At 42.7% G+C, this 13432-nt stretch overlaps 1 protein-coding gene across 7 annotated transcripts in view; it reads left to right on the top strand.

Moving 5' to 3' along the window:
• Positions 1–5841: 5841 nt before the first annotated feature.
• The window catches only part of PPM1A (protein phosphatase, Mg2+/Mn2+ dependent 1A), a 39313-nt gene continuing 31722 nt past the window's right edge, over positions 5842–13432 (top strand). For 3 of the 7 annotated variants that reach the window (XM_058567051.1, XM_058567049.1, XM_058567052.1), the window contains exon 1: positions 6304–6590. Coding sequence is in view for 1 of the 7 variants with exons in the window: in XM_058567046.1 (XP_058423029.1) it covers position 6542 (1 nt within the window). In the remaining 6 variants the exon portion in view is untranslated. Of the gene's footprint in view, positions 5911–6303; positions 6591–13432 lie in introns of those variants that run through there. The other 4 variants (XM_058567050.1, XM_058567047.1, XM_058567046.1 and 1 more) reach the window with 2 other exon arrangements.

Raw genomic sequence — 13432 nt, forward strand, 5'->3', positions numbered from 1 at the left:
TAAGTAATCTCAAGAGCACAGATAATAGTAAGATATAATAAAATAATTTGGAAGCAATGAGTTTTTAATATACATTTTCTTTGTTTCAAATTTATTTAGTTGGATGTTTATGTAATTTGATTTTTAATAACGGCTGTGTTTAACAAACAGCTGGCAAAATTCCTGAAAATTTAAGAGTCTGCTCTGAGCTAGTTTGAGCCAGCTCCACACAGCACTGTTGACTCCAAGATCATACTCTTTCCACTCCTGACTCTCCTTGCTGCCTTTCTTATCGGCATGTAAAAGCTAGGGATGATCTGTAGGATACAGGAAAAACCTGGGTACCAGCCTTTACTGGTGATCCTGGGTAGTCGCTACCTCTCTGACATTCAGTTTTTGCTTTTGTAAAGGAAGAGAACAACAGTCCTTGTCCTGTCTACCCACAAGGGTGGTTGTGAGGATTAAATTGGTTGGTCTAAGTGACAGTGCTTTGTCAACTGCAGAGCCAGATACAGAAAAAAGCCTTTATCATCGTGGTCATTTCCTCACTGGTTTTCAACCAGACCATCATTGTTAAGGATGCAAAATGTGTTGCAGCTTTCAAAGGTATGGTTAATTTGAGATTTTCTGTAATGCCCACAGTAGACAGTAAACACACAGAAAAACTGCTCTCAAAAAATCCAATTTTTGCTAGTTTTAACCCATTAAGAATAGCTATCTATATTGGGAGAAAAATTATTTTTTCACAACTAACAGCTGACCCATTTCTAGCTGCTGTTGGATTGTCTGAAGAGACCTCTCCCTGGAGTTGTGGAATGCTTCTTAATTTCAGTAGTTGATTAAAGGTCCTTTGATTTTTAATTTTGATTTTTCAAGCTGCTTTGCTTTTTGAGCCAGAGCAATTCACTAAGTTATTTTGTAGGGATTGTGCCCCTCTGCTCAAGGTGGTTTCCTAGTCGTAAATTGGATTAAGTATCCCCAATATCCTAAGCTGAAATTCTAAACTTGAGTGACTTTATACAATATTTGCCTTAAGTTTGCTGAATTTATCCCTGGTCTGTAGGTGACTTTTCTGCTGAGCTCTTCCCCACATCAGGCCCTCTGCCCATGCCAATCCTCCTCCTTTTTTTTTCCCCCCAAAGCCCCAGTAGATAGTTGTACGTCATAGTTGCACGTCCTTCTAGTTGCTGTATGTGGGACGCGGCCTCAGCATGGCCGGAGAAGCGGTGCGTCGGTGCGCGCCTGGGATCCGAACCCGGGCCGCCAGTAGCGGAGCGCACACACTTAACCGCTAAGCCACGGGGCCGGCGCCTCAAATGCTACTTTCTTAGAAAGGTCTTCTCTGAACACCTGTTTCAAGTCATCTCCCTGATCTATTTCCTTATTTATTTCCTTCGCAACACTGAACACAATCTGCAATTCCTTGTTTATTTGCTTAGTTCTTTGTCTATATCCCTCACTATAATATCAGCTCTTTGGGGGCTGGAAATTTGCCCCCAGTGATGTCATTATCTATGCCAGCATCCAGCCCGGTGCCTGGCACACGATGACCATCTGTTGAAGAGACGAGCTTGTCGGACAAGATCCACACCAATGTCATGGGGCTGTGGCCACACGCAGTTCTCTTGAGGCAAGAGCTCACCCTAAAGACTATCCAGGGCCCAGTCTGCGGTGCTCACGGTGGCCTGCCTGCCTTTCTCTCAGGGCTGAGGAGGAGCCAGAGTGGCCCACAAGACTCCTGGTTCCTGTCTGCCCCACCCTAATAGGGCCAGCTCAGTGATGTCACACAGGACAGGATTCTCTAATCCTTTTCATTCTGTGACAGTCCTTTAAACAGCTAAGTCTTTCATGACCCCATATAGTAGGGAGGATGGAGGAAAGAGGACTGGGGTGGGGGTTATAGCCCCTCCCAAGAAAATTAGTTTAGGGACACTATCTGCTTATATGTACTGCTTCCAGAGAAAGTGGGTAGCAGAAGCTGTAATTTGGGCTAAGCCAAGGAAAAGTGAGAAAAGAAAAATGGGGAAAAGAAGAGCAAAGGAGATAAAAAGAGTACAGAAGAAAGGGAAAAGCGTGATAAGAAGGAGAAAAGAGAGAAGAGGAGGACAAATGAAGAGGATATTTGTGAGAAAAAAACGTGAAACAGGTAGTGGAGGAGGAAGAGGTAGGAAGAGTTAAACCTGTGTTCTCTGGGCTTCGTGACTCTTGGGTAGTGACTGGCTTCAGTGTGAGAGGATGTATCGTCAGGGGAGGGGCATTCTCAGGTACTCCCCTGAGGGGTCACTTAAATTGCTGCGATTTATTCTGAGAGGCCCAAGCAAGACTGTCTCAGGGGTGACTCTCTTGGATGGATTCACAATAGTAATTTGAGAACAAGAAATGCAAACTTTTTCTTTAAATCATGATTGTGGAGGAAAAGAAAAGAGAGTATCACTGACCAGACTAAGCTTTACTCATTCTTGTCCTCATCCCAAGCCTCCCAATTAGTAGGCTAATAGCATTCAGTTAAATTCAGAACTTGAAAGCCAATCTTTCAGAAAATTTTTTTCCTCTTTGGTAATTGAAATAGAAACAGATTTTCAAAGCAGAGTAGGATAGTTTTATTTTTTAAAAAACCTACAGAAATTACTAAAATACAAGTATGGCAATATATTCTCACTGATGTTTCACAAAAACTTACCATGAATATCCCAAATACGTGTAGGAGGCCCAAGCAAAGCCTTGTAGTTCAAAAGAGGAGAAAACTTTTAACTCTCTTTTTTCAATGTCCTTTTCTCCCCTTCCAAATAAAGATTTTTGCCCTTAGAATAATATTTAGGGAATATTTAGTATAATATTTAGGGAATATAATATTTCCTATAATAATAAGGAAGGGGATAGTATAGTATCAAGCATATTTATTCAAACAATATTAAGATACCTTTGTTCCAAATCTTAAAATGTTAATCTTATAACCCATGAGTTTCCCAGTTCATACTAAAATGTCCCTGCAAGCTGTATCCAGAAATACGAAATAGTACAAAGGTGCAGCTTTATCAGCAGGCTGTGGTACACTGTGCAGACTCCTTAAAAATCTCTTTATGCAGGGCCCAGTAGCATAGCGGTTAAGTTCACGCACTTCGCTTTGGCAGCCTGGCGTTCGTAGGCCTGGATCCGGGCGTGGACCTATGTACCACTTGTCAAGCCATGCTGTGGCAGGCATCCCACATAAAATGGAGGAAGATGGATACAGATGTTAGCTTGGTGCCAGTCTTCCTCAGCAAAAAGAGGAGGATTGGCAATAGATGTTAGCTCAGGGCTAATCTTCCTCACTGAAAAAAAAATCTCTTTATGCTCATATTTTCTACCTCTTCGGTTATAATTGACCCAGATTCTCCCATAAGTGTAGAGCAGAGAGAAGAAACATATGGAAGCCTAAAAGAAGGAAGCAGAAAGACAGGCAAGACCTTTGAGTTCTCTATGATCCGATACTGCTACTGGAGGCCCAGGCTCTGCCTTATAAATAAGATTTGTTTTCTAAGGGCACTTCAAATAGTGGTTGCCACATGGGCTTTTCTGTTTCAGAATGGTAATGAGTCCACTAGCATGCTAATCATGCTGTTACTTGTCTGAAGTATTAAGGATTCCAATAAGACAGAGTTTCAAAGATCTTTGATCTAATTTATTTTTATTATGATTATTTTCTTTTTGGCAAGTGTGTGGAGGATTATGAAATGTGTCCTCAGATGATACTGGTACCAAATGCATCAGTGTATTTTATTTTTACTCTGTATACCTGGAAATGATCCATCTTCGTCTTACTCTAAGAAATTCTAACCCCAAAGATATCGGGTAGAGTGATTTTTAGGTTCCATGAAGAATTGGCCTGCCAGCGACCATTTGGTGATACTGTTTGATCCTGTTGTTAGGTCCCGGGCCTAAAAGTGAAAGAAACAGAACCTTCCCCAAAAAGTCATGTTGAACAAATTGGAGATGGCTTTTACAGTTTTATAACGCAGCTAACTATTTGCTGAATGGCAGAAAGAATAAATAGGTCGCTTTTGATCTAAGAGTTGGGGCAAAAAAGTGGTTTTAGGAGATACAAAGTAGCAAGGGACACATTGCTACAGTAAGCTCTTGAGAGAAAACGGAGAGGCCTCCTCACAAATTTACCTTTTTATCGGCCAGAACACAATTTGGCTCATATTTTCAGGTATTCTTTTTAAAGTACCTGCCTCCTACAATGAAGTATTTGATTTTTCTTTGTATATAACAGAGCATCTTTTGAAAACATGGATTTTTCTTTTAAACTTCTGTTCCTGCAAATGTGGTGTAGGTCAAATTCATGAACAGGTTAACCTTTGACAAGACAGGGAAAGGCACCCCAACCAATAGGAATCCGTGCTGGTGATGTACTGCTCCCCAGTTCTGATTCATTGGCCGCTTAGGGTTTGTCATTCTATCCCAGGCGTCTGCAAACAGCGTGGGTTGGGTTTTCTGTAGTCTAGCTAGCTAAACTGGATTTTGGCCACCTGCACGTGCAGTTTCAATTAGGTTTAGCCGATGTCTAACTCTTAATAGAAGCAGCTGTTACGTTTCTGATTATCCTCCAGATTTTGAAAAATCCTTCGTTCCTCCTACTTCACTGGAGGTCGTTGGAGGTCTCCCGTGACAGAATCACGTGACTAACATGTGCCAATAAATACAGCGTGGAATCCCCTGAGCAAGAGACCGAAAACCTGCCAGAAACTCATGTGCCCCGTGCTTGTATCAGCTGCTCTCCCGTGTGGGTGGGTGCGGGTAGGGCGCGTGTGTTGCTGCCCTTCGGGACTCGAGATGTGTGGCCGGGGCACCTGCGCGGGCCTGCCGGGGTCACTGGCTGAGGATGGCTACGGAGGCGTGGGGCCCTGGGGGAGGGGTCTGGCGGCGGCCTGGGACCCAGCGCGCGCTCGAGCCGCAGCAGCCGGGCCGCCACCAGTCCGCGGCCGCGCCCGAGAGGGCGAGAGCGCGGGTCAGTCGTCGGGGCTCTGTGGACGGCGTCTTCGCAGGGAGTGGGTGTGTATCTGCAGACAGGTGGACGCGCCGGGGCGGGACGCGCGGCCCGCCTAGGGGGAGCTTCCGAGTCCCGGCTCCGCAGACTGCCGGGCTTGCAGAGGCTCTTGATTCCCGGGGTTCCCAACTCGCACACTCTGCCCAGCCTCCGGCGCCGGGGCGTGAAAGCCACGGTCTCGCTTTGGATCCGGGATTTGAAGGCTCCCTTCGGCCTCGGCCTGGGGGCCCGGCCGCCAAGCGGCTGCGGCGAGAGGAGCTGGGTAAGGCAGTGACGTCATCTACCGACGCCCCTCCCCCGCGTGCCCCAGCCCTCGCCGCAGTTCCTGCCTAACGACATCCGGGTCTCTCCAGCTGCTCCGCCGCGCCGCAGCTGAAGCCGCGGCTGAGCCGGCCCGGGCTGGGCGGGCGGAGGAGTGGGGGAGGGACAGCAGCCGCCGCCGTGAGCGCGCCTGCGCGGGGACGCGCTCGAGGCGGTGGCGGCGGCGGCGCTAGGGGCGGGAGCGCGCGCGGGAGCGAGGGAGCAGTGGTCTCGACGCCGGTCCGGCCCGAAGCTTTGGGTGCTCGGGCGGCTGCAGTTCGGGAACCGGTGGTTGGGGAGGGGGGGTGGGGGGGCGCCAGGCAAGTGAGGCGCGAAAGCGATGAATCTTCGGCTCTTCCTCCTCCTCCGGGACCCGCTCTCCGCCTCCCGCTCCAACGCCCGGATGATCTGAACCGCGAGGGCGCCGAGAGCCGGGGGCCCGGACGCAGCCCGGCTCCTCCCCTCCTCCACCCCTTCCCCGGCCTGACCAGGCCGGCCGCAGCCGCGGTGACCCCCTTCCCGCCCCCTCCCCGGCCGCCGCCGCCGTCGCCGTCGCCGCCGCCTCGGCCGACCAGGGACCTGCCCGCCCGCGGCTGCTCCGGGTAAGCGCTCCGCTCGGGCCGCGGGCGGGCGGGCGAGCGGCGCGGGCCTGCGCGGCGGCGGCGGTGGCCAGGCCTGGGCCTGGGGCCTGTAAACAAGCCGGGCGTCTGCCCGGGCGCTCCCGGGAGGAGACGCGACAACTCCACCCCCTGGCCCAGCCTCCTCCCCGGAGCCGGGCGGCGGGCGGCTAGGGGTTAATGCTCCGCCCGGGCGGCTGCGGGAGGCGGGGGCGAGGTGTTCGCGGGGGCGGCGCGGGGAGGGGGCGCGACCCTGGGGCCGCCGAGGCCAGGGGGGTGTTGGTGGCCGCGGCGCGGGCGAGGGCCGCGGGCCGGCCTGGCCCGAGAGCGGCCGGCGGAACTTCTCCCGAGCGGAGAAGGGGCGGCGCGGCGCCCGGCGCCCCCACCCGCCGCCCGGCCGCGCCGCCCGGGTCGCCCTGGGCTCCAACCCCCGGAGGAAGGCCGGAGAAGACGGGGGGAGGCTCCAATTGGACCGGACTTACCCTCGAAATACCAAATTCGGGAGAATTTGCTCCAGGTTTTATAGGGGGCAGAGCTGAGAGGGAGGCTCCTTCAGAACTCGAGTCAGTGATGCCTCCAGTTCATTCATTATTAAGGCATCGGACAAGTCCATTGAAGTAAATCACCCGGATTTCTTCTGCTGTCTTTTTAACCGTGCAAATTGTGTGGGTAAAAGTTCTTGATGTTAGAGTTTGGTGAGGTATGGTTCTGTTCTGTTTGTAGACTTTAGATATGTTCTTGAGAGCGGGCTGTGGAGAGTCTTTTCCCGACCACAGTTTTAGATACGTTTTGAAAATTTCATCCCCTGGGGTATTTTCCCTCCTCTCTTCTCAAGCACCGCTTGGTACTTAGGGATCCACAAAGGTCACCCTCCATTTGTCTAAGCCAGGAAATCTGCGCCGTCCCCACCCCCTGCCCTAGGTTTTCTGCTAATTGGAGTAACGAGCCGAATGCATTTTAAGAAGTGATTGGAAGAGTATGGGAGGTGTAAAAATCTATGGGAGATAGGTCTTATTTTCCTAGAGTAAATGATTTTGACATTGTTGAAAGAAAAGAGAAATTTAAAAAATTGTTCTGAGGAAGAAGACTTAATCTTTTCAAACTTGCACGTTGGGATTTTAAACAGTCACTTTTTAGACATAAAGAGCTCCTAAGAGTCAGAGGATTGATTTATTTAAACAGTACTCTGCTGAGCCTTAGGGGTTCCAGAGCTTGCAGGAGGCTAGCAGGGTTTGCTCCCCAAGTCCGCTTTAACTGGAGCAACTTCACGTTTACCTTTTTACATATTGGGCCTTTTCCAAAGATTGTATTACTGTGACTCTTTACAGATTAGAAAACTGACTAGGGAGACAGTGACCCACCCCACCGCCTATTTTCTAATTACAGATGTTACTTTTATTGATTTAATGTTTTCTTTGCCAATAAATAATTTGAAGCACAAAGAAACATTTCTTGCCTGATGTTATAGTTCTGTAGTTATGTGTAACTCTCATATATCTGATTAAGTTTTCAATCATATAAGGTGATTACTTTTAACCTGCAAGTTACAGCAATACCACGTTATAGAAACTATAATGAACTGCACATAGAAGTTGCTTAAGACATTTTTGATTTGATATCATTAAACATTTTTCACATCGGTGAAGTAATTATATTATGGGAGAGGTATATTAGGACTGGGAAAGTTTGGCTAGCTACCTCAGTATGTATTTGAGAAATAACACGGTTGAATGCTGGAGTCATCAAAATTTCTTTTTACATGGCGTGTGCGTGTGTGTATATATATATATACACACACGCACACGCCTATATATAACATGTATATGTGTGTGTGTATATATGTATATATATATAACCTGCTGAAGGGAACACTGCACTAGGAGACAAGAATTGTTTAGTCATGGCTATGCTCCAAAATATCAGTGTCCATGGACAAGCCCTTTAACCTTTTGAGTGTCAGCTTACAAATCAGTAAAGCCAGAGGGATAGATTATATTATCAAATGTACTGTCCAGTTGTTAAATTTTTTGATTCTCTTAACATTGTCTATTCAGTATGCCTTGACCAAATGCCTGGTATGTGCTAGGCATTTAGATGTTTCAGCATTCTAAAGCTGATTATCTTTCTGGGTTGTGTTTAAAAGAATTTTAAGTTGTTGATAGTTCTTTAGGAAAGGTATTCCTGTAGGTAGCATTTATTGATTTTTCTCTTGGGATTGGGAAGTCTAGAAAAACTTGAGGGAGAAGGAGGATGGAGATTCCACAGGAGACAAAGGGTGGATGAGACTACAGGTTTGAACAAGCACATGACCCTTGGTAGTTTGATGTGAAGGGCATTATAAGAAAACATTATGAAGGTTTTTCTGACAGTTCAAGCTGAGTCTTGCTTATTTTGACTTGATAATAAACCTTCCTTTGAAAATTTGTTCCTAATACCTAATTTTTTGTTCAAAGAAATCTGTAGCCGTCTCATGCTGTCACATGGTAAATATTGTTAAGCAGTTACCAAAACGCTACAGTCTTTGAATTTGTTCCGATTACACCTAGACTGTTTGTTATAATGGCTAGTAGAATGTGTAGCTGATTCTGGTTTAACCATGAATGCTTATTTATTTAATAATTTAAAACTAAACACTGACATAGGTCCACAGGGAGCTTGTTTTCCCTGAAATGCTCACCCATGAGAGCTGGATTAATTTCTTGAGATGTGATCATGTAGAAATAATTAATTATAAGGTGATATTTTGATTAACCCTCCCTCCCCAAAATGATTATCTAACACTTGCCTGGGCACCTGACTCTGAGTGGTACTCTTGGCTCCTTTCCATCGTTAATCAAATCAGACGAAGGAGGCAGTCGTGTAAGAAAATGGGCTCAAGTGGAGTCCTCTAAGAGTTAAGCAAGAAGATAAAATAAGGTGTGGCCCTGTGAAATCTATGGGCCTTGAGGGAGGGGGAAGGTGTTGTGAGGCAACTAGGTAAAAGGTTATCTTCCTATACCTTGCATAGTAACTTTATGCCAGAATATAATATATTCTGTCTTCCATCTCAAATAATATTGGTGACAATATTTTAAAAATTCAATTGCTTCATTTATTATTCCACTCTTAGCCAGGATGTATAAATTCTCTGCATTTCCACCTGGGATTATTAACTCCCTTAAATGAAAGAAGCTTGGATTAAATTGTATCAAAATGAAAAGGTTGATTATCTGTATTCTTTCTTCTTTTGCTCTTTCTAATGTCTAATATGCTCCATATTACACAAGTAAATTTTATATTTTATTATGAATCTCTAGAATATATTCCTTGATGGTTTTGACCTTTGCATGTCCTAGCTATGTATGTACTACCTAGATAATCTCTTTACCTAGCTTTTCTTTTGCTGAGGCAGGTAAGAGGAGCTAGAGACAGTAAACGATTAAGAGAGGTGAGCTTCTGTATACCTTTATCTGAAATGGAATAGACTTCAGAATTTTTGTAAGAGACTGAGGGAAAGGTACTGGATGCTAATGTGTATTCATAAGGTACACTGTTGATTCTGTTTATAAAATTAGAGCTGTTTTAAACATTCCTTGAGTAAATGTGTGATAAAGGAGGGAGCTTGAGTTTTTATAATTGTTAATATGTTTATTTGGAATCCATTGACCAAATTTATGTAGTAGTCATATTTAGGGACTGGATTGAAAGTCATTAAGAGTTTTTGTGGCTGATACAATTTGAACTAAAATCCTATGGGACCGAACTACTTCTAGATACAGAAGAAAGTGATTAATAAAAGCCATAATTTATTGATCATTTATTTGTGTCAGGCTTTAATTTTCACTACAACCCTCTAAAGTATATGTTAGCCCTGTTTTACAAATGAAGAAATATAGGCCCAGAGACTCGAAGTAGCATGCCAGGATCAGATCAGTGTAGATAGGAAATTATTTTCAAAATATTCCTGAGTGGATTTTTCCCAATTAGATGAGCCTGCTTGTTCCTAGAATCAAAATTTGAAAAGCTGAATGTTAACACTTCTGATTCGGATTCCTAGAATTAAAAGAGACCTTACAAATTTATGTAGTTAGGTCTTCCAGTGCGTAGGGGTCCCTTCTAAAACATTCAGAAAAGATTTAAGAAGTTAAGTTCATTTTCTCATTCCCAAAGTTTCAGAAGTCAACAGAGCTAAACAATTTTATGTCTTCAGCTGTCATTGTTCATTCAGATTGAGGAATGGAATCAATATTAATTCTCAAATGGTTTGTATCCTTAATGAAGGACTAAGGGAAATGTTTCTGAGTACATATAGTCAATAGAGCCACATTGAAGTTTCCAGAGAGGAGACGGTGGTGAAACTTCCTAGTGGGGTGATCTTGGGCAAGCAACTTGATTTCTCTAAGCCTCTGTTTCCTTTTCTGTCAAATGGAAAAGCCTTTCTAATAAGGCAATCTTGAAGATTAAGTGAGATAATTATGTAAGGCACTTGACATGTTTTCTACCATGGAAAATTACCAGATAAATGGTAGCTGCTATTATTGAGTAGTATATGAAATCTTGAGATACATAGGGGAATAAAGTTTTAGTGGGTATGAGAAGGTTGTCTTCTGAGTATAATTTTAGCAGTGAGCATGGAAGCCAAACTATAAGAGATTGAGTAGACTTTAGAATAGGTTGTAAAGGTTGTTGGTATATTGAACTCATATATAAATAGACTAAAAGTTAAGAGGTAGTGGAAGAGAAAGTTGAGTATAAGTAGATTTATTTGACTGTATGAAGCTGGAGAGAAGTTATGGGTTTGGAGTTAATGATTAGGTGAGAGTAGATGGTTAAATAGAGGATAAAGAGTAAAAGTAATAAAGCAAAGGTGAATGTTCAGACTAGAATGATCAGTAAGCGAGGAAGGACAATGGATGATATTTTGAAGAGGAGTTACAGTTAATGATTAGAAATGGACAAGAAGATTTTGCTATGGGAAAAGATGCAAGAGAGAGTAAGGAAACTAAATTATTCTAACTCAGTTCTTCTTGTGACAAAAAAAAAGTGGGAGGAGGGAAGTCTTCATAAAAGGCATTAAGGCTTTATATGTGGATCCTGGGTTATTTAAAGTTGAAAAATTGTATTGGAACAATTTGGGTCTTATTACCTTCTACCCAGACTATGGTTTTAACACTCCAACTGGTCTTTCCCACTAGCATCTGTACTGCATCTCCCTCCTACATTCTGTAAACCATCACAAAATTCTTCCTGAAATACTATTTTCATCATACTATTTCTCTGCTCAATATACTTACTGACTCCCTTTTGCCTCTAGAATAAAGTTTAGAATTCTGACCTGGCTTTTGACACTTTCCATGATTGGACCTTAGGACTGATCTGTTTCAACCAAACTGGTACACTTGCCATCTCTGGAACACACCGTATACTTTTCTCTCAGTGGATCTTTACTCATGCTGAGTGGTAGCTTGGAATTCTTGCCCTTCCTTCTCCAGCTTTTGTTTTCTCCTTTATCAAAACTCATTTCTAATATTTCCTCCTCCAGAAAGCCTTTTGTGATCACCAGAGTGTTTCTCTCTCCTTTCTCTGTACTTCTATAGCAGTGTCTATTGTATAATTTGTATGGCTTTAATCATATGCTTTACTGCTAGGTATTTGTGTTTTAATTATATTTGTGTGTTCAATTTAATTATAAAATTCTGAAGGGGAAATAACTTTTTATTCTACCCAAAGCTTAGCACAGTGCTGTGTGGATAGTAGACATTCAGATATTTTGTAAGTATTAGGCAAAATCTACCTGAGAGTGGGAGTGATTGCTTTAGGAGGTGGTGGAAGAAGTTAGAGCTTTCTGGTAGCAGACATTCCTCACTCTCTTCCTGTGTATTATTTTGGCTGAACCTGGATATTTAAGTGAAAATTATACAAATCTGAAATGTGTTGTTGGTATAAAAAATTAGGTTGACCAATTCTGGACCTAAAGATTTCATTTTAGCTTCCTACGTTTTGGCTTTCAGGGTTTAACAGGACATTCATAATCATGCATCTCTTTCCAGAGTTACATTTGCAAATATTATGAACGAGGTATCTTTTTAAACAGAAATTGTGGAATCACAGTAGTTAGACAGTGTATTAATTAAAGAAGAGAGATAACTATCAACTGATATCATTTGAACCAAACAAATGTCTTAAATATGAATAGTCTGTGTTCATGTAAACCCCTAAGCTAAACTTTAAACCTTATCAAACTGTTAAACTATTTCCAGTATTTAGAAAATATATAGTAAAATTTCTTTTAATCAGTTTTAAATGGATAATTTTATATAGACAGTCTGTGGCTGCTTAGATTCGTTTATTGGAGTATGACACTAATGAGACCAGAATCAACGAATTTGGTTCTTTCTGTGCCTCTTAAGTTTTTCTAACCTTGACATTAGCTAGTAACAATGATAGCTAGCATTACTTAGCACTTATATGCCAGGCATTATCATAGAAATTTTCAAGTACTATCTCATTAAATCTTCATATCTGTCTATATGAGATAGATACTGTTATTACCTATATCTTAACAGAGGAGGAAACAGAGGTTAAGTGATTTGTCCAAAGTTTCACGGCTAGTAACAAAAGCCAAATACATGTCCTTGGACTTTTCAAAGTAGTTATATATGTGGGTCACTGCAGTTTTATTGCCACTGCTAAAAGAAAATCTGTTGACAGTTGTGATGGATTAGAAAATCTTTGTATATGAAGGGTATGACTACGGAGAGTGAATCTTGTGATTGAGTTGGCATCTGAGGTGAAAGTGTATACTACATTTAAAAAGTAGAGTATAACATGTCGTGTCAGCTCCCTTTAGAACTTTCACCAAGAAGAACCATTAAATTTTTTAATATAAAAAAGCATATAAGATATAGCTATAATACAGCTAGTACTACAGCCATACACAATTTTGTCTTATGGCTTATTTTATTCATGTTCGTTACTTTGAAACCTACTGACAAATAATTTCATCAGTCTTTTATTCAAATGAAATTTTTAGTGAGTTTGAGAAGATAGTCTTAAACACAAGCTACCTAATTGGGCTTACAATAGAGATTATACTATAAATGGAACATTTCAATATTAAGATTTATTAAAAATAAATTCCTGGAAAGCAGGGACCAGGTTTCATTTGTTTTAAATAGGTGCTCAATATATGATTATTTAATCCTTGTCTTCCTGCTCATTTTCTGTTGAACACATGACAAAGAAAATTGAAGGTGAGCCGGAAGTATAGCAGACCACGAGAGAGCATAGGTCATGTGTAACCCAGTTTAAATTTAGGCTTTGTATTCATCTGTGATATGACTGTCTCAGGCAGGGATGTAGATAAACAGGTTTTTTTTTGTTTTGTTTTGTTTGAGTCATGCTTTATGTGGCTTAATTATTTTATTTAAAGAATATGTTATTCAAGAACTGTTGTACTATTTCAAAGAATAAGAACATAATTCATTACCAACTTTGAATGAATGTCTTGGCTTCTTAGCACTGCTCC

Source organism: Diceros bicornis, chromosome 24 (assembly GCF_020826845.1).
Source record: "Diceros bicornis minor isolate mBicDic1 chromosome 24, mDicBic1.mat.cur, whole genome shotgun sequence".
In the NCBI taxonomy this organism is placed as follows: domain Eukaryota; kingdom Metazoa; phylum Chordata; class Mammalia; order Perissodactyla; family Rhinocerotidae; genus Diceros; species Diceros bicornis.